We start from the raw sequence: 27,878 nt of genomic DNA on the forward strand, positions 1-27,878 counted from the left end.
TCAGGAATTTTCACTCCACTCAGTCCCCAATATTAACAGCCTACTTCTATGGCTGTACGCTTGGTTACAGTGTCGAACTCTTGCTCGGGTTTAGTGGACATGCTGAGATATTCATGGTGCTGTGTGTGCAGTGCAAGTGATTGCAGATAGAGCTGCTACCACAGCTTCTATTTGGTAGCAACACATGCTTATTGCAGGCTGCACTGCAGTAGCAGATCCATGATAAACATTACTCATCAGCTAGTTTGTTCAGCCTCGAACACTTAGCAAGGGATCCCAGCACTTAGTTTCAAATCCAATTATGTACCTTCAAGCTCGTCTCTCATGTGATCTTCAAAACTTGCACCATCTCACAGTGACAAAAACTCATACAAACTTGCAGAATAACCTGTCGCCCACATGGCTGTGGTTGCCTACCTTCTTGTCCTGTTTGAATGGATTGCCAAACGTATGGAGCCGTTTGGGTTGGTCTGGGTCAATCTCACGAAGAGGAGAAGGCAAAAGTTTCAGGTATTCTTGATAGTTGCCCATCTGTGCCACAGGAATGCTGTGCAGATAATCTGCAATGAAATAAAAGCTGGCATTAGCTGCACATAGATTTGGAAAAGCACAGTAACAAAATTATGAATACATGTCTGTTTGTTGTACTGATTAACATTCAACTCCTACACCGCAGAAAGAATAACACCCTGATTATGTTAATTCATTCACTCTCAGGACCTGGGCATTTTATTAGAATAGCAGCATTATGACATGTAACATATTCCAATTTATTCCCCAGTTAAACAAAAGATACAGTGGGGTGAAGCTCCTCCGGAGAGGCTATCCAACCAGCTGACTTAGCAGCAGAACCCAGTTGATCAGGAGAATCCCAATGACATTCTCTGTGAATGTCAGCATTCGTGCAGAGTTATTCTTAGCATGAACAGGTGGGGTTTGTGGAACACGAAATGGGTGAGGAGTGAACAGAAATTTGTAAGAATATTGGGACTTGTCGAATTCTAGCCAGGGCAGAAATGAATGTTCTTTTAAACACAGCAGCTGGAGAAGAACAAAATCAATTGTTTCATAACCAATAACGGTTGGAAAATGTTTCATACAAAAGAAAGTCAGATTGTATAATGTGCCCAGACCGTTCTCACTGGAACGACGGAGGTTGAGGGGTGAGCTGATAGAGGTCTACAAAATTATGAGGGACATAGACAGAGTAGATAGTCTGAGGCTTTTTCCCAGGGAAGAGGGGTCAATTACTCGGGGGCATAGGTTTAAGGTGAGAGGAGCAAGGTTTAGAGAGATGTACGAGGCTAGTTTTTTTTTTTTTTTTTATACACAGAGGGTAGTGGGTGCCTGAAACTCGCTGCCGGAGGTGATGGTGGAAGCAGGGACGATAGTGATGTTTAAGGGGCATCTTGACAAATACATGAATAGGATAGGAATAGAGGGATACGGATCCCGGAAGTGTACAAGATTTTAGTTTAGACGGGCAGCATGGTCGGCACAAGCTTGGAGGGCCGAAGGGCCTGTTCCTGTGCTGTACTTTTCTTTGTTCTTTGTTCTCCTCTACTGTCCCACTTGTTGCCCTTCCCTGCTTCTGACTTTAACAACTTGATCATAACCAAATTATCTCCAGCAAGAGTTTATTTTCCGAGGAGAGGCATCCACCATTGTATTTCCTCCTCAACCCTTGGCGTCATCACCCAAAACATTGAGTCAGCTCCCACAGAAACACCACCCAAATCTACCCCTCCACAACTTTGCTTGCCCTCTTCATCGTCTCTATGCTGAAACTGCTTATCCAAGTGTGGCCAGAGATGCCCTCACCCACAGGATGAGACACAAATATGTTCTCTTTTTCCTGTCACCAGCAGAACCAGCAATATCATAAGACTCCTTTGCCACAAACTGAGTTGTAAAACAGAATGCATCAGCTATTTTGCAGTTTTAATGGTAGCTCACTTTCATTCTCCTTACCTTCATCTTGTCCACGGATCAGTTTCTGGGTTGTTTTAAGCAGATTTGATCTCATTCTAGTTAGCTGGTCTAGCAGGCTCCGGCGAGGAATATCGTAGGCATTCCTGTAAGTCTGAGGCTTCACATCCTAGTTTTGAAGAAAAGGCCATTTTTAAATGGAATTTTCTTGATGAGAAATCTAAATACAATTTCAATCAAAATACGAGGGGAGATGGTGGTACAGTGGCAATGTGATTGGACAGGGAATCCAGAGGCTCAGGCACATTGAATCATAGAATTCACAGTGCAGAAGGAGGCCATTCGGCCCATCAAGTCTGCACCGGCTCTTGGAAAGAGCACCCTACCCAAGGTCAACACCGCCACCCTATCCCCATAACCCAGTAACCCCACCCAACACTAAGTGCAATTTTGGACACTATGGGCAATTTAGCATGGCCAATCCACCTAACCTGCACATCTTTGGACTGTGGGAGGAAACCGGAGCACCCGGAGGAAACCCACGCACACACGGGGAGGATGTGCAGACTCCGCACAGACAGTGACCCAAGCCGGAATCGAACCTGGGACCCTGGAGCTGTGAAGCATTTGTGCTATCCACAATGCTACCGTGCTGCCCAGGCTCAGTGCCACGGGCTCAAACCCCACTACCGCAGTTGGTGTTTTAAAATTAAATGAATCAATCAAATCAGTCTGGAATCGTAAACTAGTCTCAGTAATTATGACCCTGATGCTAACATCAACGGTCATAAAAATCCATCTGGTTCACTAATTCACTTTCAGGAAGGAAATTTGCCATCCTCATCTGGGGCCTCCAGATTCACACCAATGATTTAAAAAAACTCATTTTGATGGGCTGCAGGCGTCGCTGGTTAGACCAGCATTTGTTGCCCATCCCTAATTGCCTTGAGAAGATGGTGATGAGCTACTTGAATCGCTGCAGTCCCCGAGGTGTAGGTACATTCATAGTGTTGTTAGGGAGGGAATTCCAGGTTGTTGCCCCAGCGACAGTGAAGGAACGGCGATATAGTTCCAAGTCAGGGTGGTGAGTGACTAGTAGGGGAACTTCCAAGTGGTGGAGTTCCCAAATACCTGCTGCTTTTGTCCTTCTAGATGGTAGTGGGCATGGAAGATGCTGTCTAAGGAACCTCAGTGAGTTACTGCAGTGCATCTTGTAGAACATAGAATGTTGCAGCGCAGTACAGGCCCTTCGGCCCTCGATGTTGCGCCGACCTGTGAAACCACTCTAAAGCCCATCTACACTATTCCCTTATCGTCCATTTGTCTATCCAATGACCATTTAAATGCCCTTAATGTTTGCGAGTCCACTACTGTTGCAGACAGGGCATTCCACACCCTTACTACTCTCGGAGTAAAGAACCTACCTCTGACATCTGTCCTATAGCTATTTCCCCTCAATGTAAAGCTATGTCCCCTCGTGCTAGCCATCACCATCCGAGGAAAAAGGCTCTCACTGTCCACCCTATCTAATCCTCTGATCATCTTGTAGATGGCACATATGGCTGCTACTGTTAATCGGTGATGGAGGGAGTGAATTTTTGATGAAGGGGTGCCAATTAAGTGCGCTTTGTCCTGGATGGTGTCAGGCTTCTTGAGTGTTGTTGGAGCTGCCCTCAGCCAGGCAAGTGGGGAGTGTCATGATATGCAGACATGCAGATAATGATATACAGACAGGCAGCTAATGAACACAGAGAACAGGACATGACCAATGAGCAGGCAGGACACGCAGGGGTGGTATCTCACTATAAAAGGCACAAGGCACTCACACTCCACCGCTTTCCACTGATGAACATCTACAGAGTGAGTCAGGGTGTATGTACAGTATCACACCTCCAGCACATGGCTAAGAGCTAGTCTGGTTCAGTCAGGCAGAGTAACCACACTTGGGTTAGCAGAGAGTTAGAGAACTGTGCTACTGGTTCAATAAATCAGACTGAACTAACTTCAAGATCTGGAGTATCTTTTCGTTAAAGCTGCATCTGTGCTCGGACCCCAAACGTTCACATTATATATTACTGATTTGGACGGGTGAACTAAATGCATTATCGCTAAATTTGCAGATGATACAAAGTAGGATGGGAGGGTGAGCTGTGAGGAGGATGCAGAGATACTTCACCGAGATTTGGATAGGCTGAGTGAGTGGGCACATGCATGGCAGATACAGTATGATGCAGATAAATGGGAGGTTATTCTTGGATTTGATTTGTCACATGTATTGGTATACAGTGAAAAGTATTGTTTCTTGCATGTTGTACAAACAATGCATAGCGTACATAGGGAAGGAAGGAGAGACTGCAGAATATAATGCTACAGTTAGAGCAAGGTGTAGAGAAAAGATCAACTTAATACGAGGTAGGTCCATTCAAACGTCTGATGGCAGTAGGGAAGAAGCTGTTCTTGAGTCGGTTGGTACGTGACCTCAAACTTTTTCCTGAGAGAAGAAGGTGGAAGAGAGTATGTCCGGGGTGCGTGGGGTCCTTAATTATGCTGGCTGCCTTTCTGAGGCAGCGGGAATTATAGATAGAATCAATGGATGGGAGGCTGGTTTGCGTGATGGATTGGGCTACATTCATGACCTTTTGTAGTTTCCTGCGGTCTTGGGCAGAGCAGGATCCATACCAAGCTGTGATACAACCAGAAAGAATGCTTTCTATGGTGCATCTGTAGAAGTTGGAGAGTCATAGGTGACATGCCAAATTTCCTTAAGTCTTCTGAGAAAGTAGTCGTATAGTAACTATAGTGTCGGGCGGGGGGGGGGGGGGGGGACACCACCTACTGTTGGTGATCTGGACACCTAAGAACTTGAAGCTCTCGACCCTTTCTACTTCGTTACCATTGATGTAGACAGGGGCATGTTCTCCACTATGCTTCCTGAAGTCGATGACAATCTCCTTCATTTTGTTGACATTGAGGGAGAGATTATTGTTGTTGCACCAGTTCACCAGATTCTCTATCTCATTCCTGTACTGTGTCTCGTCATTGTTTGAAATCCGACCCACTACTGTGGCGTCATCAGCAAATTTGAAAATCGAGTTGGAGGGGAATTTGGCCACACAGTCATAGGTGTACAAGGAGTATAGTAGGGGGCTGAGGACACAGCCTTGTGGGACACCGGTGTTGAGGATGATCGTGGAGGAGGTGTTGCTGCCTATCCTTACTGATTGTGGCCTGTGGGTTAGAAAGCTCAGGATCCAGTCTCAGAGGGAGGAGCCGAGGTCAAGGCCACAGAGTTTGGAGATGAGTTTCGTAGGAATGATGGTGTTGATAAATAGGAGTCTGACATAGGTGTCTTTGTTATCTAGGTGTTCCAGGGTAGAGTGCAGGGCCATGGAGATGGCGTCTGCTGTGGACCTGTTGCAGCGGTAGGCGATCCGCTTTGGTAGGTGAGTGACACTGGCAGAACCCAAACTGAGTGTCTATGAACAGGCTATTGCTGAGTAAGTGTCGCTTGATAGCACTGTTAATGACCCTTTCTATTACTTGACTGATGGAGAGTAGACTGATAGGGCGGTAATTGGTCGGGTTGGATTTGTCCAGCCATTTTTCCACATTGCCAGGTAGATGCCAGTGTCGCAGCTGTACAGGAAGAGCTTTGTTAGGGACGCGGCGATCTCTGGAGAACAAGGCTTCAGGATCAGCATCCAGTGCCTTCAGCCGTTTCTTGATATCAAGAGGGGTGAACCGAATTGGCTGAACCGAATTGGCTGAACCGAATTGGCTGAACCGAATTGGCTGAACCGAATTGGCTGAACCAAATTGGCTGAACCAAATTGGCTGAACCAAATTGGCTGAAGACTTGCATTTGTGATTCTGGGGACCGCTGGAGGAGACCGAGTCGGATTATTCACTCACCACTTCTGGCTGAAGATTGTTGCGAATATCTCAGTCTTGTCTTTTGCACTTATGTGCTGGGCTCCCCCATCATTGAGATTGGGAATATTTATGAAAACTCCTCCTCCAGTGAGTTGTTTAATTGTCCACCACTATTCATGACTGGACGTGGATGACTGCAGAGCTTAGATCTGATCTGTTGGTTGTGAGATTGCTTGTTGCTGATGTTGTTTGGCATTCAAGTAGTCCTGTTATGTAACTTCACCAGGTTGACACTTCATTTTTTGGTATGCCAGATGTTGCTCCTGGCATGCTCTCCTGCACTCTTCATTGAATCAGGGTTGATCCCCCAGCTTGGTGGTAATGGGGGGAAATATGCCATACCATGAGGTTACAGATTGTGGTCGAGTACAATTCTGCTGCTGCTGATGGCCCACGGCGCCTCATGGATGCCCAGCCTAGAGTTGATAGATCTGTTCTTAATCTATCCCATTTAGCAGTGGAAGTGCCACACAACACGATGAAGGATATCCTCAATGTAAAGACGGAACTTTGTCTTCACAAGGACTGTGCAGTGTTCTCTCGTGGACAGATGCATCTGCAGTAGGCAGTTTGGGGAGGACAAGGTTGACTGTTTTTCTCTCGTTTCCCTCACCACCTGTCGCAGGCCTAGTCTAGCAGCTATGTCCTTTAGGACTCGGCCTGCTGTGACAGTACTACTGCTATCGAGTGATGGACATTGAAGTCCCCTACCCTAAGTCCTTGCCACCCTCAGTGTCTCTCTCCTTCAAGTGGTGTTCAACATGGAGGAGTACTGACTCATCAGCCGAGTGTGGCCGGTACATGGTAATCAGGTTTCTTTGCCTATGTTTGGGGTCCAGAAACGATATTGAGGACTCCCTCCCGCCTGTATACCACGGTGTCACCACCTCTGCTGGGCCTGTCCTGCTGGTGAGACAGGACATATCCAGGAATGGTGATAGTGATGTCTGGGATCTTATCGCAAGATATGATTCTGTAAAGATACTATGTTAGGCTGTTGTCTGGCTAATCTGTGAGACAGCTCTCCAAATATTGGCACAAGCCACCAGATGTTACTAAGGAGGACTCATGCAGGATTGACAGTGCTGGGTATGACTTGTCGTTTCTGCTGCCTGGGTCAATGCCGGGTGGTCCATTCGGTTTCTTTCCTTCTAGACTTCGTAACGGTTTTAATAATAATAATCGCTTATTGTCAGAAGTAGGCTTCAATGAAGTTACTGTGAAAAGCCCCTAGTCGCCACATTCCGGCGCCTGTTCGGGGAGGCCGGTATGGGAATTGAACCCGCGCTGCTGGCATTACTCTGCATTAAAAGCCAGCTGTTTAGCCCACTGTTCTAAACCAGCACAGATACACCCAAGTATCTCGCTCAGCCATTTCAGAGTCAACCACATTGCTGTGGATCTGGAGTCACATGTCGGCCAGACCAGGGGAGGGCTGGAGATTTCCTTCCCTATAGGAGAGTGGTGAACCAGATGGGTTTTTATGGGTCATCATTAGACGTTTAATTCCAGATATTTATTGGATTCAATTTCCACCATGTGCCATGGCGGGATTCGAACCCGGGTCCCTGGATCACCAGACCAGTGACAATACCACTACAACACTGCCTCCCCATGGGAGGTTGAATTTTTACTGCCCTCTGAAATGACCCAGCAAGCCATTCAGTTCAAGGGCAATTAGGGATAGACAACAGTGGATACATCTCATTGAAGCATCAATTTTAAAGAAGTTCCCTTCATTAACGAGGCAATGGAACCCCTAATACAATACAAAAAGAACATTTCATTTCTTGTTCAACCAAGTATATTAACTCATCAAAGCAATTATTCACCTTGCTTAGGATTGCAATCTGAAAGCCAGCAAACTCCTTCATGCTTAGTTCCATTGGCCTGAGAGGGGCTTCTCCTGTGATTCCTTGCAGCAGTTGTTTGAAGTCTCTGCGATGAGCCAGAGATAGAACACTGGATTGGTTTTTAATTTTGATTCCCACCTCTTGTGGGGTCTTTTTCCCAACGGATGCAATTATACGGTCCGACTCTATTTTGGCCTGAAACACAAATCAGCTTTATATTAATACGAAAGTAAACTTCTGTGGATACTAGAATCTGAAACAAAAACAGAAAATACTGGACAATTTCAGCAGGTCTGACAGCACTTGTGGAGAGAGAAGGGAGCGAACGTTTCCAGTCTGGATGATTCTTTGTCAAAGCTGGCGAGAACTGAAAATGGGGTCAGATTTGTACTGGGAGGAAGTGGGGGGGGGGGGGGGGGGGGGGGGGGGGGGGGGGGGGGGGGGGGGGGAGAGGAGAGAAATGGTATGTTGCCCTTCATTGCGAGAGAATTCGAGTACAGAAGCAGGGATGTGTTGCTGCAATTGTACTGGGTCTTGGTGAGGCCATTTTTGGAGCAGTGTGTGCAGTTTTGGTCTCCTCTGAGGAAGGATGTTCTTGCTCTCGAGGGAGTGCAACCAAGGTTTACCAGACTGAATCCAGGGATGGGGGGGGGACGGGGACAGTCATGTGAGGAGAGATTGCCTAGGTTGGGATTGTTCTTGTTGGAGTTCAGAAGAATGAGGGGAGATTTCATAGAGACTTATAAAATTCTAACGGGACTGTCCGGAACCAGGCGGCACAGTCTGAGAATTCAGGGTAAACCATTTCGGACAGAGATAAGGAGACATTTCTTCACACAAAGAGTGATGAGCCTGTGGAATTCATTATCACAGGAAGTAGTTGATGCTAAAACATTGAATATATTCAAGAGGCGGCTGGATATAGCACTTGGGGAGAATGGGATCAAAGGCTATGGGGAGAAAGCAGGATTAGGCTATTGAGTTGGATGATCAGCAATGATCGTGATGAATGGTGGAGCAGGCTCGAAGGGCCAAAAGGCCTCCTCCTGCTCCTATCTTCTATGTATCCATGTAAACTATAGCCTTGTCCTTTCTCTTTAGCTCCCCAAAGCTCTCCTCATATGATCCCTCCTCCAATATTTAATTTAAAGTCCCCTCTATAGCTCTAGTTATACTATTCCAAGTACACAAGTCCCAGCACGGTTCAGGTGAAGACTATCCCAACAGCACAGCTCCCACTTTCCCCAGTACTGGTGCCAGTGCCCCATGAATCAAAACCATTTCCGCCACACCAATCTTTGTGCGACGTATTAAATTCTCTGATCTTATTTACCCAATTTGCTTGTGAGCACGGGTAATAATCAGGAGATTACCACCTTTGCAACTCTGCTGTTTTAATTTAGTCCTTTCCAGCCCCAAGATGTCCTTAACCCTAGCAATGGGAAGGTAACAGCCTTCAGGGCTCTCACTCTTGGCTGAAGAGAAGAGTCTCTATCCCCCTAACTGTCCCCTACTACAACACATTTTTTGGGTCCTCCTTCCGCAGGTTCCTTCGAATGCAAACAACACTCATCATTCAAAAATATTCAGCTTTTTTATTTTTCCTACCAAAGTATAGCATCAGCAAACTTACACATTAGAATCCTCATTTAGGTTTCCTTGTCATTCTAAGTAGCTACAGCTCACATTCTTGCAGCACCTCATTAGTCAGCCAGCCAACCTGGAAATGCCGTTTATTCCTGCTCTTTTTCTTTCAGTCCATTAACCAATCCCTTTATTCAATGGTTATTAATTCCCTCAATCCCACAAAAGATTATTCTAAATCTTAATTTTATGCCAAAACCTCTACAATAACTTAACAAATGTTTTTGAATTTCCAAATATGCTACAACTGTTAGTTCCACCACAACCATCTTAAGTGCTCTATTACCACACCATCAATAATAAGATTCTAGCAGAGATCATTTATCAATCCAATAAGTTAAGCGTTCAGTGCAATACCAGAGGAGAGCCATGGTAATGGAGGATATGGACCTTGGTTTGTTTATTACCTGTTGGCTGAGTTTCTTGAGGTAAGAAATGACACTGTAACTGAGCCCACAATCAATACTATTGTCACCGATCAAACTGGGAGCTCCCATCATCCGCAAGGCTTTTTTCAATGGCTGAAAGACAAATACAATGATCAAAAATTTGTACCACACAAGTGCCAGGCAATGACCAGAACTAACAAGAAAGATTCTAACTATTTCTTTATGATATTCAACTGCATTTTTACCGTTGAATCCCCCATTGGTGACATACTGGAGATTGCCATTGACTAGAAATTTATTATTTTATAACTTCACATATAGAATTTGCATTAGCCCTGCAGTTTTTGAAAGTGCCTGGAAGTTTATATTGCATCATTTCAGAAAGGGCTCATTCAGAGGCAAAACGTACTCAGTTATGCTCAGCAAGCAAGTTTTTACCCCCCATCAAACAGAGAGGGGCTTCGTGTACACCCCCATCGCAGTGAGAAGCACTGTGCACTGTCCCCATCGCACTGGGGGACTTTGCATACCCCCATCACAGTGAGAAGCTCTGTGTACACTCCCCCATCACATCGAGCTCTGTGTACACATCCCCATCACATCGAGCTCTGTGTACACATCCCCCATCACATCGAGCTGTGTATACTCTCCCATCACATTGAGCTCTGTGTACACTCCCCCCATCACAGCGAGAAGCTCTATGTACACTCCCCCATCACAGCGAGAAGCTGTGTACACTCCCCCATCACATAGCGAAGTTGTGTGTAAACTTCCCCCATCACAGCGAGAAGCTCGGTGTACACTTCCCCATCACATTGAGCTTGGTGTACACTCCCCCATCACAGCGAGAAGTTCTGTGTACACTTCACCCATCACAGAGAAGCTCTTGTGTACACTCCCCCATCAAAGCGAAGCTGTGTACACTCCCCATCACATAGCGAAGCTGTGTACACTTCCCCAATCACATAGAGAAGCTCGGTGTACACTTCCCCCATCACATAGAGCAGCTCTTTACACACTCCCCATCACATCGAGCTCTGTGTACACATCCCCCATCACATCGAGCTGTGTATACTCTCCCATCACATTGAGCTCTGTGTACACTCCCCCCATCACAGCGAGAAGCTCTATGTACACTCACCCATCACAGCGAGAAGCTGTGTACACTCCCCCAACACATAGCGAAGTTGTGTGTAAACTTCCCCCATCACAGCGAGAAGCTCGGTGTACACTTCCCCATCACAGCGAGAAGTTCTGTGTACACTTCACCCATCACATAGAGAAGCTCTTGTGTACACTCCCCCATCAAAGCGAAGCTGTGTACACTCCCCATCACATAGCGAAGCTGTGTACACTTCCCCAATCACATAGAGAAGCTCGGTGTACACTTCCCCCATCACATAGAGCAGCTCTTTACACACTCCCCATCACAGCGAGAAACTCTTTGTACCCCCCCCCCCCCCCCCCCCACCCACAGCGAGAAACTCTTTGTACTCCCCCATGTTATCCTCAGACTGCTGTTGAATAAAGAGTCAAGAGCTCTGCTCCTTTTCCCAAACACCTTTATTTTTCCTTGAACACAGCACCAAACTCTATCATCACATCACATGCTCCCAAGGCCACCTGCAGCCTCTTTACCTATCAGTGCCAATTATTGGATCAATGAGACATCCAATTGGAATGTTCCTTAACCCATTCCTTAACAGTATCCCCTTCCTTGGAGAAAAACAAATAATTTGGTGAAAACAAAATTACAAGAAACTCAAAAACACACGCAACTTCCCCCTCTTTTTTTTTTTGGAAGGAAAAAAACCCCAAAACAGTCTCAGAAACAGGCGCCCTTCATTATCCAAAAGTTTCTGTGAACTAGCCCCTTTTTTCGTTAAACAGTCAGACAATTGATAGCTACTGTCAACCCATTTAATTTTCGCTATCGCCACTCTGTCCAACATCTGCTTCAATCTTGCGATGTCTATCCTTAGCCTTTTCTCATTGACATTTTTTGTCGAGTGCATATTTTCCCACAGGGATTTGTCAATGTGGCACTCAATGGGTACATTACCCAAATCCCCTAATCCCAAAATGTCTGTCAATATCTGAGATATTTAAAAGGCCATATCCACCGCCTCTACAAGGCTTGCACTGTATGTTCTATGTTCTAAAGTCTCAGCAGCCAAAGTGCTTTTGACCATTCTCCTTATTTTCTTTGTTTCCCACAGAAGCGGGCAACATTTACCATTTCTCCCCATAAGGAAAATTATAAAATCTCCTGCATTTGAAACCCCATCAGATAAATTTGCATAGGACGCATCATTATAAACTATGAGTTTCAAGTGCCTAAGATCACCTAAAACCGGGAACCTCAAAACACAATCCTGCAGTTTTAGTTTGACCAACACTTTATTTGCCCTCATTATGTCTTCCACTTTAGAGGATCATTCTTTTTTTGTACTCAACTCTGAGACATCGACTTCCGGGTGCGGCGATGACCAGCTAAGTCGCACGTTTCGGCAGCTCCCGTTGGAACAAACTTTTGGGCTCTTAATAGGAACCCCAACGGCAATTTAAACGGGCAAAAACACTGTGCGGTAAACCAGAAGGGAATCCCCCCGGACACGCATGGATAAGGGAGAGGATAGCGGCCGGATTGCGGAGGATCCTCTGGAGCAGCGGCAAGGAAGGGAAGCTCAGAGCAAGATGGCGTCGGAAGGTGGCCGTTTGTTATGGGGCCCAGAGCAACAAGAGTTCTTGCGGCGCTGTGTGGAAGAGCTGAAAAAGGAGTTGAAGAAGGAGCTGTTGGCCCCGATATTACAGGCGATTGAAGGGCTAAAGGAGGAGCAGAGGACCCAGGAGCTGGAGCTTCGGGTCGTGAAGGCAAAGGCTGCTGAAAATGAAGACGAAATACAGGGCCTGGTGGTGAAGACAGAGACGCACGAGGCACAGCACAAAAGGTGTGTGGAAAGGTTGGAAGTACCGGAGAATAATTCGAGGAGGAAGAATTTAAGAGTTCTGGGTCTTCCCGAAGGCGCAGAAGGGGCGGACGTCAGGACATATGTGAGCACGATGCTTCACTCGCTAATGGGATCGGAGGCCCCGACGGGCCCTTTGGAGGTGGAGGGAGCTTATCGAGTTCTGGCGCGAAGACCGAAGGCTGGAGAAATACCTCGAGCTATAGTGGTGAGGTTTCTCCGCTACAACGACAGAGAGATGGTCCTAAGATGGGCGAAGAAAACTCGGAGCTGTAGATGGGAGAACGCGGTGATCCGCGTATACCAGGATTGGAGTGCGGAGGTGGCGAGAAGGAGGGCAAGTTTTAATCGGGCTAAGTGGGGAAACGGGTACTGTTTGAGGCAAAGACCATAGTGGCGGATAGTGGGGGTAGATATGTGATGGTGAGTGGCAGATTGCAAGGGGAGGCGGTGGTTCTGGTGAACGTATACGCCCCGAACTGGAATGATGCAAATTTTATGAGGCGTATGTTGGGACGTATCCCGGACCTGGAGGCGGGAAAGTTGGTAATGGGGGGAGACTTCAATACGGTGCTTGATCCAGGGCTGGACCGGTCGAGGTCCAGGACCGGGAGGAGGCCGGCAGCGGCCAGGGTGCTCAAGGACTTCATGGAGCAGATGGGAGGGGTAGACCCCAGGAGATTTAGTAGGCCTAGGAGTAAGGAGTTCTCATTTTTCTCCCATGTTCACAAAGTATACTCACGGATAGACTTTTTTGTCTTGGGAAGGGCACTGATTCCGAAGGTAACAGGGACGGAATATACGGCCATAGCCATTTCGGACCACGCCCCACATTGGGTAGACCTGGAGGTAGGAGAGGAAAAAGAACAGCACCCACTCTGGAGAATGGATATGGGCTTATTGGCGGATGAGGGGGTATGTTTAAGGGTGAGGGAGTGCATCGAAAGGTACTTGGAACTTAATGACAATGGAGAGATTCAGGTGGGAGTGGTCTGGGAGGCATTGAAGGCGGTGGTTAGAGGGGAACTGTTATCCATAAGGGCACATAAAGGGAAGCAAGAGGGTAAAGAAAGGGAGCGATTGCTGAAAGAACTTTTGAGGGTGGACAGGCAATATGCGGAGGCACCGGAGGAGGGACTGTACAGGGAAAGACAAAGGCTACATGTGGAATTTGACCTGCTGACCACGGGTAAGGCAGAGGCACAGTGGAGGAGGGCACAGGGTGTACAGTACGAGTATGGAGAGAAGGCGAGTCGGCTACTGGCCCACCAATTGAGGAAGAGGGGAGCAGCGAGGGAGATAGGTGGGGTGAGATGAGGAGGGAGAGCTGGAACGGGGAGCAGAGAGAGTGAACGGGGTGTTCAAGGCATTTTATGAGAGGTTATATAAGGCTCAGCCCCCTGAAGGGAAGGAGGGAATGATGTGTTTCTTGGATCAGCTGGAATTCCCTAAGGTGGAGGAGGAGAGGGCGGGACTGGGAGCACAGATTGAGATGGAGGAGGTGGTAAAAGGGATTGGGAGCATGCAGGCGGGGAAGGCCCCGGGACCGGACGGATTCCCGGTGGAGTTTTATAGGAAGTATATGGACCTACTGGCCCCGCTTTTGACGAGAACCTTTAATGAGGCCAGGGAAAGGGGGCAGCTGCCCCCGACTAAGTCGGAGGCAACGATATCTCTCCTTTTGAAGAAGGAAAAAGACCCGCAAGCAATGTGGGTCCTACAGGCCCATTTCCCTTTTAAATGTAGATGCTAAGCTCCTGGCCAAGGTGATGGCGACGAGGATAGAGGACTGTGTCCCGGGGGTGGTCCACGAGGATCAAACTGGGTTCGTTAAGGGGAGACAGCTGAACACGAACATACGGAGGTTGCTAGGGGTAATGATGATGCCCCCACCAGAGAGGGAGGCGGAGATAGTGGTGGCGATGGACGCCGAGAAAGCATTCGACAGAGTGGAGTGGGATTACCTGTGGGAGGTGCTGAGGAGATTTGGTTTTGGAGAAGGGTATATCGGATGGGTACAGCTGCTGTATATGGCCCCGGTGGCGAGCGTGGTCACGAACAGACAGAGGTCTGACTACTTCCGTCTTCATAGAGGGACGAGGCAGGGGTGTCCTCTGTCTCCGTTACTGTTTGCATTGGCAATTGAGCCCCTGGCCATAGCACTGAGGGGCTCCAGGAAGTGGAGGGGAGTACTCAGGGGAGGAGAAGAACACCAGGTATCCTTGTATGCAGACGATTTATTGCTGTATGTTGCGGACCCAGTGGAGGGGATGCCTGAGATAATGCAGACACTCAGGGAGTTTGGGGAATTTTCGGGGTACAAATTGAATATGGGTAAGAGTGAGCTGTTTGTGGTGCATCTGGGGGAGCAGAGCAGGGGAATAGATGACTTACCGCTGAGGAAGGTGACAAGATTTCCGGTACTTAGGGATTCAGATAGCCAGGAATTGGGGAACCCGACATAGGCTTAATTTAACACGATTGGTGGAACAGATGGAGGAGGATTTTAAGAGATGGGACATGGTGCCCCTGTCACTGGTGGGTAGGGTGCAGGCGGTCAAAATGGTAGTCCTCCCGAGATTCCTTTTTGTGTTTCAGTGCCTTCCGGTGATGGTCACGAAGGCTTTTTTCAAGAGAATTGAGAAAAGTGTCATGAGTTTTGTGTGGGCCGGGAAGACCCCGAGAGTGAGGAGGGGGTTCTTGCAGCGTAGCAGGGATGGGGGGGGGGGGGGGGGGCTGGCACTACCGAGCCTAAGTGAATACTAATGGGCCGCCAATATCTCAATGGTGTGTAAGTGGATGGGAGAAGGGGAGGGAGCGGCGTGGAAGAGATTGGAGATGGCGTCCTGCAAAGGAACCAGCCTACAAGCAATGGCGACGGCGCCGTTGCCGTTCTCCCCGAAGAAATACACCACAAGTCCAGTGGTGGTGGCAACACTAAAAATTTGGGGGCCGTGGAGACGACATAGGGGAAGGACGGGAGCCTCGGTGCGGTCCCCGATAAGAAATAATCATAGGTTTGTCCCGGGGAGAATGGATGGGGCATTTGGAGCATGGCAGAGAGCGGGGGTTGTGCAACTGAGAGATCTGTTCGTAGACGGGACGTTTGCGAGTCTGGGAGCGTTGACGGAAAAATATGGGTTGCCCCAAGGGAATGAATTTCGATACATGCAACTGAGGGTTTTTGCGAGGCAGCAGGTGAGGGAATTCCCGCAGCTCCCGATGCAGGAGATTCAAGATAGAGTGATCTCAGGGACATGGCTGGGGGATGGTAGGGTGTCGGATATATACAGGGAAATGAGGGACGAGGGGGAGATCATGGTGGATGAGCTGAAGGGGAAATGGGAAGAAGAGCTGGGGGAAGAGATTGAGGGGCTGTGGGCTGATGCCTTACGTAGGGTAAACTCGTCGTCCTCGTGCGCCAGGCTAAGCCTGATACAATTCAAGGTTTTACACCGGGCGCAAGGTTCAGTAAATTTTTCGGGGTAGAGGATAGGTGTGGGAGATGCTCGAGAAGCCCAGCAAACCACACCCACATGTTTTGGTCATGTCCGGCACTGCAGGGGTTCTGGGTGGGGGTGGCAAAGGTGCTTTCGAAGGTGGTGGGGGTCCGGGTCGAGCCAGGCTGGGGGTTGGCTATATTCGGGGTTGCAGAAGAGCCGGGAGTGCAGGAGGCGAAAGAGGCTGATGTCTTGGCCTTTGCGTCCCTAGTAGCCCGGCGAAGGATATTGCTTATGTGGAAGGAAGCCAAACCCCCGGGCGTGGAGACCTGGATAAATGACATGGCAGGGTTTATAAAACTAGAACGGATAAAGTTTGCACTAAGGGGTTCGGCTCAAGGGTTCACCAGGCGGTGGCAACCGTTCATTGACTACCTCGCAGAACGATAAAGGAAATGGGAAGGTAACAGCAGCAACCCGGGGGGGGGGGGGGGGGTCCTCAGGGGTGTTTTTGTATCGATATTTGTACCTGGTTATGTATATTGGATTGTTTGATTTTATTTTTGGAGAGTTATTATTTTTGATATGGCAGTTGCCATTTAGTTTATATATTATTTATTTATTTGTTAAAACGGCCACTGTTATTTATACTGTTTTATTGTTGTAAAAAGGAAAACCTTTGTATTGTTTTGTTTGGCCAAAAAATTTGAATAAAATATATATTTTTTAAAAAGCCTCTGAGACATCAAAACTAACGTCCGGTCTAGTCTGTCTACCATCAATTCAGTTGCCCAATTAAACTTCGCAGTTGCTCTTTTTCCATCTTTGAAACAATTGCGTCTTTTTGTGAAACCCGACTACGGCTAATTGCTATTGGGCTGATGCTCCCCAAATAAGATTGTTGATGTAAATAATAATAATAATAGCTTGTCACAAGTAGGCTTCAATAAAGTTACTGTGAAAAGCCCCATGTCGCCACATTGCGGCACCTGTTCGGGGAGGCCGATACAGGGAGATTCATCTACAGCTAAAAGTTCAGTTGCCCAATTAAACTTTGCAGTTGCTCTTTTTCCATCTTTGAAACCATTGCGTCTTTTTGTGAAACTCGGCCATGACTAATTGCTATTGGGGTGATGCTTTCCAAATAGGATTGCTGACGTAAAGTTGCCCCTAACTTAGTCTGTCCGATTTCCAGTCCAATATATTTAAATGCACCGGAAGCCTGACTTCCAACCCTGAATTCTTTCCTCACCCCAGAGATTACATTAGCTTTGAAATCACGAGTCCCACCCCACAAAAAATCATCGACAAGCATCATAAAGATGCCAGAAAGATTTCCTTTATAGTGCCAGTAAAATATTGCACGATCTGCTTTCAACTGGCAACAGCCTAACTTTTAACAAAACTGACCTTACCGAAAAATACCAGACCCTGGACGCATCATTTAATCCATACACACATTTGTTCAACTTCCAGGGTACCCCTTCTGTGTTAGCTGCCTTTTAGGAGGACGGAGAAAAATGTCTCTCTGAAGCTGATGCCCCTGCAAAAAGGCAGCTTTTATACCTATAGATTTGCATTCCCACGCCTTTGTGGCTAATAGAGCCAAGAAGATCTTTAAAATAACCTTTCCTGCTGTAGGTAAATCTACCCTTAAATCCTGATCTTCTAAGTTTTCTTCAAATCCCCTTGCCACAAGCCTGGCCTTTGCCTTATAAGTTCCATCCGGAAGAACCTTTTCCTTGCAAATCCATCTCTGGGATAGAGCTCTTTGTCCCCTATCCTGTAATTCCGTGTATACCCCAAATTCACTCCAACTATGCAGTTCGTGCTGTTTGGCATCTTTGATAACTTTTTCATATAATTTATTGGAGGCCACCAAAATCTCACGCGCATGTGGGCTTCTACTCCTAGTAGCATTCATAGTTTTACCCATGTTCCGAGACCTTCCGATACGTCCCCTATCCCGCCTGGTATCGCATTCTGTACTGCTTGACCTTTCCCTTCTGCTGTGGGATGTCCTTTCAATAGTTATCGACCTTCTCCTGCGAAGCTGTTCACTACCCAATGTACTATCTAGAACATAAACCATACAGTGCAGAAGGAGGCCATTCGGCCCATCGAGTATGCACCGACCCACACTCCCACCTTATTCCTGTCACCCAATAACCCCTCCTTACCTTTTTGGTCACTAAGGGCAATTTATCATGGCCAATCCACCTAACCTGCATGTCTTTGGAATGTGGGAGGAAACCGGAGCGCCCGGCGGAAACCCATGTAGACACGGGGAGAACGTGCAGATTCCGCAGACAGTGACCCAGCAGGGAATCGAACCTGGGATCCTGGCGCTGTGAAGCCACAGTGCTATCCACTTGTGCTACCGTGCTGCCCCTACCGTGAACTAGCACTGCGTTTCTGTGCCCTCCATTTTTGAACTTTGTTTTCCCAATCCATTGTCTTGCCACCCTCCCCTGAATGCTGGACATTCAACCAGTGTTTAGTGTGTTCCTCTACAGAAACCCTGTCTATAATCGGTTAACTGGTCCTCATAGAATTTACAGTGCAGAAGGAGGCCATTCGGCCCATCGAGTCTGCACCGGCTCTTGGAAAGAGCACCCTACCCAAGGTCAACACCTCCACCCCATAACCCAGTAACCCCACCCAACACTAAGGGCAATTTTGGACACTAAGGGCAATTTATCATGGCCAATCCACCTAGCCTGCACATCTTTGGACTGTGGGAGGAAACCGGAGCCCCCGGAGGAAACCCACACACACACGGGGAGGATGTGCAGACTCCGCACAGACAGTGACCCAAGCCGGAATCGAACCTGGGACCCTGGAGCTGTGAAGCAATTGTGCTAACCACAATGCTACCGTACTGCCCTCATAGTTCTGTAACACGGACGTACCAGATGACCCTGGTTCCTCATCAAGTTTGTAATCTGTACCCATTATCCTTGATGAATGTACCCTAACAGTCTGATTGCCATGTTGCAAAATAATTGTTTTGCCATCTATGCCTATGATCTTCCCTGGGCCTTTCCATTCATTAAAACTGTCTCTCTTATAGTATACTATGGCTCCTTGCTGAAAAACGGTATTTGATGGCCGTACATTATGCCTTAAAACTCTGCGAATTCTTAGAGACTTCTGCCTCCAAAAAACTTTTCTACTGCTATGTAATGCATTTAAATGCTCAGCAAAGGCAGAGCTAATTGTAGTCCCCTCCCAAGCTGGAGCTGGTCATCCAAAATGGACGGGATTTTAGGATTTCTGCCAAACACTAATTGATAAGGACTATAGCCCCCAACCATCTGCAACAAATTCTTTGCATGTACGCCCATGCTAAGGCTGAATTTAACTTGCAATTTGGTCTATCTGCCAAAATATTTACCGGAGCATGTCATCTATTACTGCATAGTTTCTTTCACACACATTACTAAATGGGCTTTCCGCAGCCGTATTCATAACTGTGATATTTAGGTTTTGACATATCCCTAAACTCATCATTAGCAAATTCTCCCCCATTCTCTGGAAGGAATTTTGCTGGTGAGCTGGCAAGATAGATACAGACTGGCTAGGTCATAGAAGGCAGAGAATAGCAATGGAAGGGTGCTTTTCTAATTGGAGGGCGGTGACCAGTGGTGTTCCGCAGGGATCAGTGCTGGGACCTTTGCTGTTTGTAGTATATATAAATGATTTGGAGGAAAATGTAACCGGTCTGATGAATAAGTTTGCGGACAACACAAAGGTTGGTGGAATTGCAGATAACGATGAGGACTGTCAGAGGATACAGCAGGATTTAGATCGTTTGGAGACTTGGGCGGAGAGATGGCAGATGGAGTTTAATCCGGACAAATGTGAGGTAATGCATTTTGGAAGATCTCATACAGGTAGAGAATATACAGTGAATAGTAGAACCCTCGAGTATTGACAGTCAGAGAGACCTAGGTGTACAGGTCCACAGGTCACTGAAAGCGGCAGCAAAGGTGGAGACGGTAGTCAAGAAGGCATACGGCATGCTTGCCTTCATTGGCCGGGGCATTGAGTATAAAAATTGGCAAATCATGTTGCAGTTGTATAGAACCTAAGTTAGGACACACTTGGGAGTACAGTGTTCAATTCTGGTCGTCACACTACCAGAAGGATGTGGAGACTTTGGAGAGGGTGCAGAAGAGATTCACCAGGATGTTGCCTGGTATGGAGGGCATTAGCTATGAGTAGAGGTTGAATAAACTTGGTTTGTTCTCACTGGAACGAAGGAGGTTGAGCGGTGACCTGATCGAGGTCTACAAAATTATGAGGGGCTTAGAGAGTGGATAGTCAGAGGCTTTTCCCCAGGGTAGAGGGGTCAATTACTAGGGGGCATAGGTTTAAGGTGCGAAGTGCAAGGTTTAGAGTAGATGTACGAGGCAAGCATTTTGCACAGAGAGTAGTGTGTGCCTGGAACTTGCTGCCGGAGGAGGTGGTGGAAGCAGGGACGATTGTGACGTTTAAGGGGCATCTTGACAAATACTTGAATAGGATGGGAATAGAGGGATACGGACCCCAGAAGTGCAGAAGATTTTAGTTTAGATGGGCAGCATGGTCGGTGCAGGCTTGGAGGGCCGAAGGGCCTGTTCCTGTGCTGTACTTTTCTTTGTTCTTTATCCCCAAACCTGAAACTTGTGATACTTTCAAATTCCTTAACTTTGTTACGATTTTCAGCATTCAGAGTCCAGGTAACATTTTAACCAGTCAATTCCACACAGTAGATGTGCAGCTACTGTCCAATACAGCACAATTGAAAGATTCTGCAACCAACACTACCGGAGTAAACCCTCATTACCGGAGTAAAATTGCTTGTTAAGAGGACAATGCCTTCTTTCTGGTCACTATCTTTTTCTTCTTCCGACTCTTCCATGTGTAGCTTCAAACACATTATAACGTGTTGGACAGTTGAAAGCATTGAGTCACACCGAAAACATCGATTTATCTACCACGGGCATTTCTGGGGTTCATTTTCCTATTTCCATTCTCCATGCCCCTCTTCCTATTACAAGTTTTAAATGAGTTTCTGTCCTCAATTTCTGGGTCCCGATCTCCTTCCATATTCTCGTAACCTGTTCGTAGCCATCCGATCTCGCCATCCGGTCAGTATCTTCCGTAGTCTGCTTTATCGCTGACTGACCCATTTGTGACACGAGAGCCATAGGAAATGAATGTTTCCCCCATCACAGCGAGAAGCTGTGTACACTCCCCCCAGCACAGCGAGACACTGTGTACACTCCTCCATCAAAGTGAGAAGCTCTGCGTACACTCCCCATCACAGCGAGAAGCTCTGCGTACACTCCATCACTGCGAGAAGCTCTGCGTACACTCCATCACAGCGACAAACTGTGTACACACCCCATCACAGCGAGAAGCTGTGTGCACTCTCCCATCAGTGAGAAACTGTGTACACTTGCCCTTCAGAGAAGCTCTGTGCACACTCCCCCATCAGTAAGAAACTGTGTACACCCCCCCATCACAGCGAGAAGCTCTGTGCACACTTCCCCCATCACAGTGAGAAGCTTTGTGTGCACTCCCCATCACAGTGACAAACTGTACACTCCCCCAATCACAGTGAGCTGTGTGCACTCCCCATCACAGTGAGAAGCTGTGTGCACTCCCCATCACAGCGAGTAGCTGTGTACACTCCCCATCACAGCGAGAAGCTGTGTGCACTCCCCATCACAGTGAGAAGCTGTGTGCACTCCCCATCACAGCGAGTAGCTGTGTACACTCCCCATCACAGTGAGAAGCTGTGTACACTACCCCATCACAGTGAGAAGCGGTGTACACTCCCCCGTCACAGCAAGAAGCGGTGTACACTGCCCCATCGCACAAAGAGAAGCTATGTATACCCATCAGTGAAAAGCTCCGTGTATACGCCCATCGCACAGAGAGAAGCTCTGTGTATACCAAATCTAACAGAGAGCAGCTCTGTGCACACTCCCCCTTCGCGGTGAGAAACTGTGCACCCCACCATCGCAGTGAGAAGCTGTGTACACTACCCCATCACAGTGAGAAGCTGTGTACACTACCCCATCACAGTGAGAAGCTGTGTACACTACCCCATCACAGTGAGAAGCTGTGTACACTCCCCATCACAGTGAGAAGCTGTGTACACTACCCCATCACAGTGAGAAGCTGTGTATCCCATCACAGCGAGAAGCTGTGTACACTACCCCATTACAGCGAGAAGCTGTGTACACTCCCCATCACAGTGAGAAGCTGTGTACACTCCCCATCACAGCGAGAAGCTGTGTACACTACCCCATTACAGCGAGAAGCTGTGTACACTCCCCATCACAGTGAGAAACTGTGTACACTATCCCATCACAGCGAGAAGATCGGTGTACATTCCCCTATCAGAGCGCGATCTGTGTACACTCCCCCTATCACAGCGAGAAGATCTGTGTACACTCCCCCATCACAGTGAGAAGCTCTTTGTACACTTCCCATCACAGCAAGAAGCGGTGCACACTCCTCCATCACAGTGAGAAGCTGTGTATACTCCCCCATCACAGCGAGAAGCTCTTTGTACACTCCCCATCACAGCAAGAAGCGGTGTACACTCCCCCGTCACAGCAAGAAGCGGTGTACACTGCCCCATCGCACAAAGAGAAGCTATGTATACCCATCAGTGAAAAGCTCCGTGTATACGCCCATCGCACAGAGAGAAGCTCTGTGTATACCAAATCTAACAGAGAGCAGCTCTGTGCACACTCCCCCTTCGCGGTGAGAAACTGTGCACCCCACCATCGCAGTGAGAGGTTGTGTATACACTCCCCCAGCACAGCAAGAATATCTGGGCACCCCCCCCCCCCCCCCCAATCGCAGTGACAAGCTCTGTACACTCCCCCAACGCTGTGAGAAACTGTGCACCCCACCATCGAAGTGAGAAGGAGTGTACCCCACCATCACAGAAGAACCTCTGTGCACTCCCACATGGCAGTGAAAATAACCTTGGACCGCACATTGCACTGACAAGCTTTGCATCTCCATTAGTGATAATCTCTGCGAACTCCCCCATCGCTGTGACAAGCTCTGCGTACTCCCCCATCGCAGTGACAATCTCTGCGTACTCCCCCATCGCAGTGACAATCTCTGCGTACTCCCCCATCGCAGTGACAAGCTCTGCGTACTCCCCCATCGCAGTGACAAGCTCTGCGTACTCCCCCATCGCAGTGACAAGCTCTGCGTACTCCCCCATCGCAGTGACAATCTCTGCGTACTTCCCCATTGCAGTGACAATCTCTGCGTACTCCCCCATCGCAGTGACAAGCTCTGCGTACTTCCCCATTGCAGTGACAATCTCTGCAAACTCCCCCATCGCAGTGACAATCTCTGCAAACTCCCCCATCGCAGTGACCATCTCTGCGTACTCTACCATCTCAATACCATCTCTGCGTACTCCCCCATCGCAGCGTACTCCCTCATCGCAGTGACAATCTCTGCGTACTCCCCCATTGCAGTGACAATCTCTGCAAACTCCCCCATCGCAGTGACAATCTCTGCAAACTCCCCCATCGCAGTGACCATCTCTGCGTACTCTACCATCTCAATACCATCTCTGCGTACTCCCCCATCGCAGCGTACTCCCTCATCGCAGTGACAATCTCTGCGTACTCCCCCATCGCAGTGACAATCTCTGCGTACTCCCCCATCCCAGTGACAATCTCTGCGTACTCCCCTATCCCAGTGACAAGCTCTGCGTACTCCTATCGCAGTGATAACCTCTGCGTACTCCCCCATAGCAGTGACCATCTCTGCGTACTCCACCATCGCAATACCATCTCTGCGTACTCGACCATCGCAATGACCATCTCTGCGTACTCCCCCATCGCAGTGACTATCTCAGCATACTCCCTCATCGCAGTGACAATCTCTGCGTACTCCCCCATCGCAGTGACAATCTCTGCGTACTCCCCCATCCCAGTGACAATCTCTGCGTACCCCCCATCCCAGTGACAAGCTCTGCGTACTCCCCCATCGCAGTGAGAAGCTCTGCGTACACCCCCATCCGAGTGACAATCTCTGCAAACTCCCCCATCGCAGTGATAATCTCTGCAAACTCCCCATCGCAGTGAGAGGCTCTGCGTACTCCCCCATCGCAGTGACAAGCTCTGCGTACCCCCCATCCCAGTGACAAGCTCTGCGTACGCCCCCATCGCAGTGAGAAGCTCTGCGTACACCCCCATCCGAGTGACAATCTCTGCAAACTCCCTCATCGCAGTGACAATCTCTGCGTACTCCCCCATCGCAGTGATAATCTCTGCAAACTCCCCCATCGCAGTGAGAATCTCTGCGTACTCCCCCATCTCAGCGAGAATCTCTGCATGCTCCCTCATCGCAGTGACAATCTCTACGTACTCCCCCATCGCAGTGACAAACTCTGCGTACTTCCCCATTGCAGTGACAATCTCTGCGTACTTCCCCATTGCAGTGACAATCTCTGCGTACTCCCCCATCGCAGTGACAATCTCTGCGTACTCCCCCATCGCAGTGACAATCTCTGCGTACTTCCCCATTGCAGTGACAATCTCTGCGTACTCCCCCATCGCAGTGACAATCTCTGCGTACTCCCCCATCGCAGTGACAATCTCTGCGTGCTCCCCCATCGCAGTGACAATCTCTGCGTACTCCCCCATCGCAGTGACAAGCTGTGTACTCCCCCATCGCAGTGACAATCTCTACATACTCCCCCATTGCAGTGACAAACTCTGCGAACTCCCCCATCGCAGTGACAATCTCTACGTCCTCCCCCATCGCAGTGACAAGATGCGTACTCCCTCATCGCAGTGACAATCTCTGCGTGCTCCCCCATCGCAGTGAGAATCTCTGCGTACTCCCCCATCGCAGTGAGAATCTCTGCATGCTCCCTCATCGCAGTGACAATCTCTGCGTACTCCCCCATCGCAGTGACAAGCTCTGCGTACTCCCCCATCGCAGTGACAAGCTCTGCGTACTCCCCCATCGCAGTGACAAGCTCTGCGTACTCCCCCATCGCAGTGACAATCTCTACGTACTCCCCATCGCAGTGACAATCTCTGCATACTGTCCCCTCGCACTGACAAGCTCTGCGTACTCCCCCATCGCAGTGACAATCTCTGCGTACTCCCCCATCGCAGTGACAATCTCTGCATACTCCCCCATTGCAGTGACAATCTCTGCTTACTCCCCCATCGCAGTGACAATCTCTGCGTACTCCCCCATCGCAGTGACAATCTCTGCGTACTCCCCCATCGCAGTGACAATCTCTGCGTACTTCCCCATCGCAGTGACAATCTCTGCGTACTCCTATCGCAGTGATAACCTCTGCGTACTCCCCCATAGCAGTGACCATCTCTGCGTACTCCACCATCGCAATACCATCTCTGCGTACTTGACCATCGCAATGACAATCTCTGCGTACTCCCCCATCCCAGTGACAATCTCTGCGTACTCCCCCATCCCAGTGACAATCTCTGCGTACTCCCCTATCGCAGTGACAATCTCTGCGTACTCCCCCATCCCAGTGACAATCTCTGCGTACCCCCCCATCCCAGTGACAAGCTCTGCGTACTCCCCCATCGCAGTGAGAAGCTCTGCGTACACCCCCATCCGAGTGACAATCTCTGCAAACTCCCCCATCGCAGTGACAATCTCTGCGTACTCCCCCATCGCAGTGATAATCTCTGCAAACTCCCCATCGCAGTGAGAGGCTCTGTGTACTCCCCCATCGCAGTGACAAGCTCTGCGTACCCCCCATCCCAGTGACAAGCTCTGCGTACCCCCCATCCCAGTGACAAGCTCTGCGTACGCCCCCATCGCAGTGAGAAGCTCTGCGTACACCCCCATCCGAGTGACAATCTCTGCAAACTCCCTCATCGCAGTGACAATCTCTGCGTACTCCCCCATCGCAGTGATAATCTCTGCAAACTCCCCCATCGCAGTGAGAATCTCTGCGTACTCCCCCATCTCAGCGAGAATCTCTGCATGCTCCCTCATCGCAGTGACAATCTCTACCTACTCCCCCATCGCAGTGACAATCTCTGCTTACTTCCCCATTGCAGTGACAATCTCTGCGTACTTCCCCAATGCAGTGACAATCTCTGCGTACTCCCCCATCGCAGTGACAATCTCTGCGTACTCCCCCATCGCAGTGACAATCTCTGCGTACTCCCCCATCGCAGTGACAATCTCTGCGTACTTCCCCATTGCAGTGACAATCTCTGCGTACTCCCCCATCGCAGTGACAATCTCTGCGTACTCCCCCATCGCAGTGACAATCTCTGCGTGCTCCCCCATCGCAGTGACAATCTCTGCGTACTCCCCCATCGCAGTGACAAGCTGTGTACTCCCCCATCGCAGTGACAATCTCTACATACTCCCCCATTGCAGTGACAAACTCTGCAAACTCCCCCATCGCAGTGACAATCTCTACGTCCTCCCCCATCGCAGTGACAAGATGCGTACTCCCTCATCGCAGTGACAATCTCTGCGTGCTCCCCCATCGCAGTGAGAATCTCTGCGTACTCCCCCATCGCAGTGAGAATCTCTGCATGCTCCCTCATCGCAGTGACAATCTCTGCGTGCTCCCCCATCGCAGTGACAATCTCTGCGTACTCCCCCATCGCAGTGACAAGCTCTGCGTACTCCCCCATCGCAGTGACAATCTCTACGTACTCCCCCATCGCAGTGACAATCTCTGCATACTCTCCCCTCGCAGTGACAAGCTCTGCGTACTCCCCCATCGCAGTGACAATCTCTGCGTACTCCCCCATCGCAGTGACAATCTCTGCGTACTCCCCCATTGCAGTGACAATCTCTGCTTACTCCCCCATCGCAGTGACAATCTCTGCGTACTCCCCCATCGCAGTGACAATCTCTGCGTACTCCCCCATCGCAGTGACAATCTCTGCGTACTTCCCCATCGCAGTGACAATCTCTGCGTACTTCCCCATCGCAGTGACAATCTCTGCGTACTCCCCCATAGCAGTGACCATCTCTGCGTACTCCACCATCGCAATACCATCTCTGCGTACTCGACCATCGCAATGACAATCTCTGCGTACTCCCCCATCCCAGTGACAATCTCTGCGTACTCCCCCATCCCAGTGACAATCTCTGCGTACTCCCCTATCGCAGTGACAATCTCTGCGTACACCCCCATCCCAGTGACAATCTCTGCGTACCCCCCCATCCCAGTGACAAGCTCTGCGTACTCCCCCATCGCAGTGAGAAGCTCTGCGTACACCCCCATCCGAGTGACAATCTCTGCAAACTCCCCCATCGCAGTGACAATCTCTGCGTACTCCCCCATCGCAGTGATAATCTCTGCAAACTCCCCATCGCAGTGAGAGGCTCTGCGTACTCCCCCATCGCAGTGACAAGCTCTGCGTGCCCCCCATCCCAGTGACAAGCTCTGCGTACCCCCCATCCCAGTGACAAGCTCTGCGTACGCCCCCATCGCAGTGAGAAACTCTGCGTACACCCCCGTCCGAGTGACAATCTCTGCAAACTCCCTCATCGCAGTGACAATCTCTGCGTACTCCCCCATCGCAGTGATAATCTCTGCAAACTCCCCCATCGCAGTGAGAATCTCTGCGTACTCCCCCATCTCAGCGAGAATCTCTGCATGCTCCCTCATCGCAGTGACAATCTCTACGTACTCCCCCATCGCAGTGACAATCTCTGCTTACTTCCCCATTG

At 49.0% G+C, this 27,878-nt stretch overlaps 1 protein-coding gene across 2 annotated transcripts in view; it reads right to left on the bottom strand.

The window, feature by feature from the left end:
- The window catches only part of ints6l (integrator complex subunit 6 like), a 179,176-nt gene that overhangs the window by 14,562 nt on the left and 136,736 nt on the right, over window positions 1-27,878 (bottom strand). Inside the window, exons 11-14 of one of the 2 annotated variants that reach the window (XM_072505993.1) lie at window positions 9,767-9,880; window positions 7,695-7,910; window positions 1,972-2,098; window positions 418-560 (exon numbers count right to left, since the gene is read on the bottom strand). In XM_072505993.1, the coding sequence (XP_072362094.1) occupies window positions 418-560; window positions 1,972-2,098; window positions 7,695-7,910; window positions 9,767-9,880 (600 nt within the window). Of the gene's footprint in view, window positions 1-417; window positions 561-1,971; window positions 2,099-7,694; window positions 7,911-9,766; window positions 9,881-27,878 lie in introns of those variants that run through there. The other variant, XR_011946715.1, reaches the window with a different exon arrangement.

This window comes from Scyliorhinus torazame, chromosome 5, assembly GCF_047496885.1.
Source record: "Scyliorhinus torazame isolate Kashiwa2021f chromosome 5, sScyTor2.1, whole genome shotgun sequence".
NCBI classification, from domain to species: domain Eukaryota; kingdom Metazoa; phylum Chordata; class Chondrichthyes; order Carcharhiniformes; family Scyliorhinidae; genus Scyliorhinus; species Scyliorhinus torazame.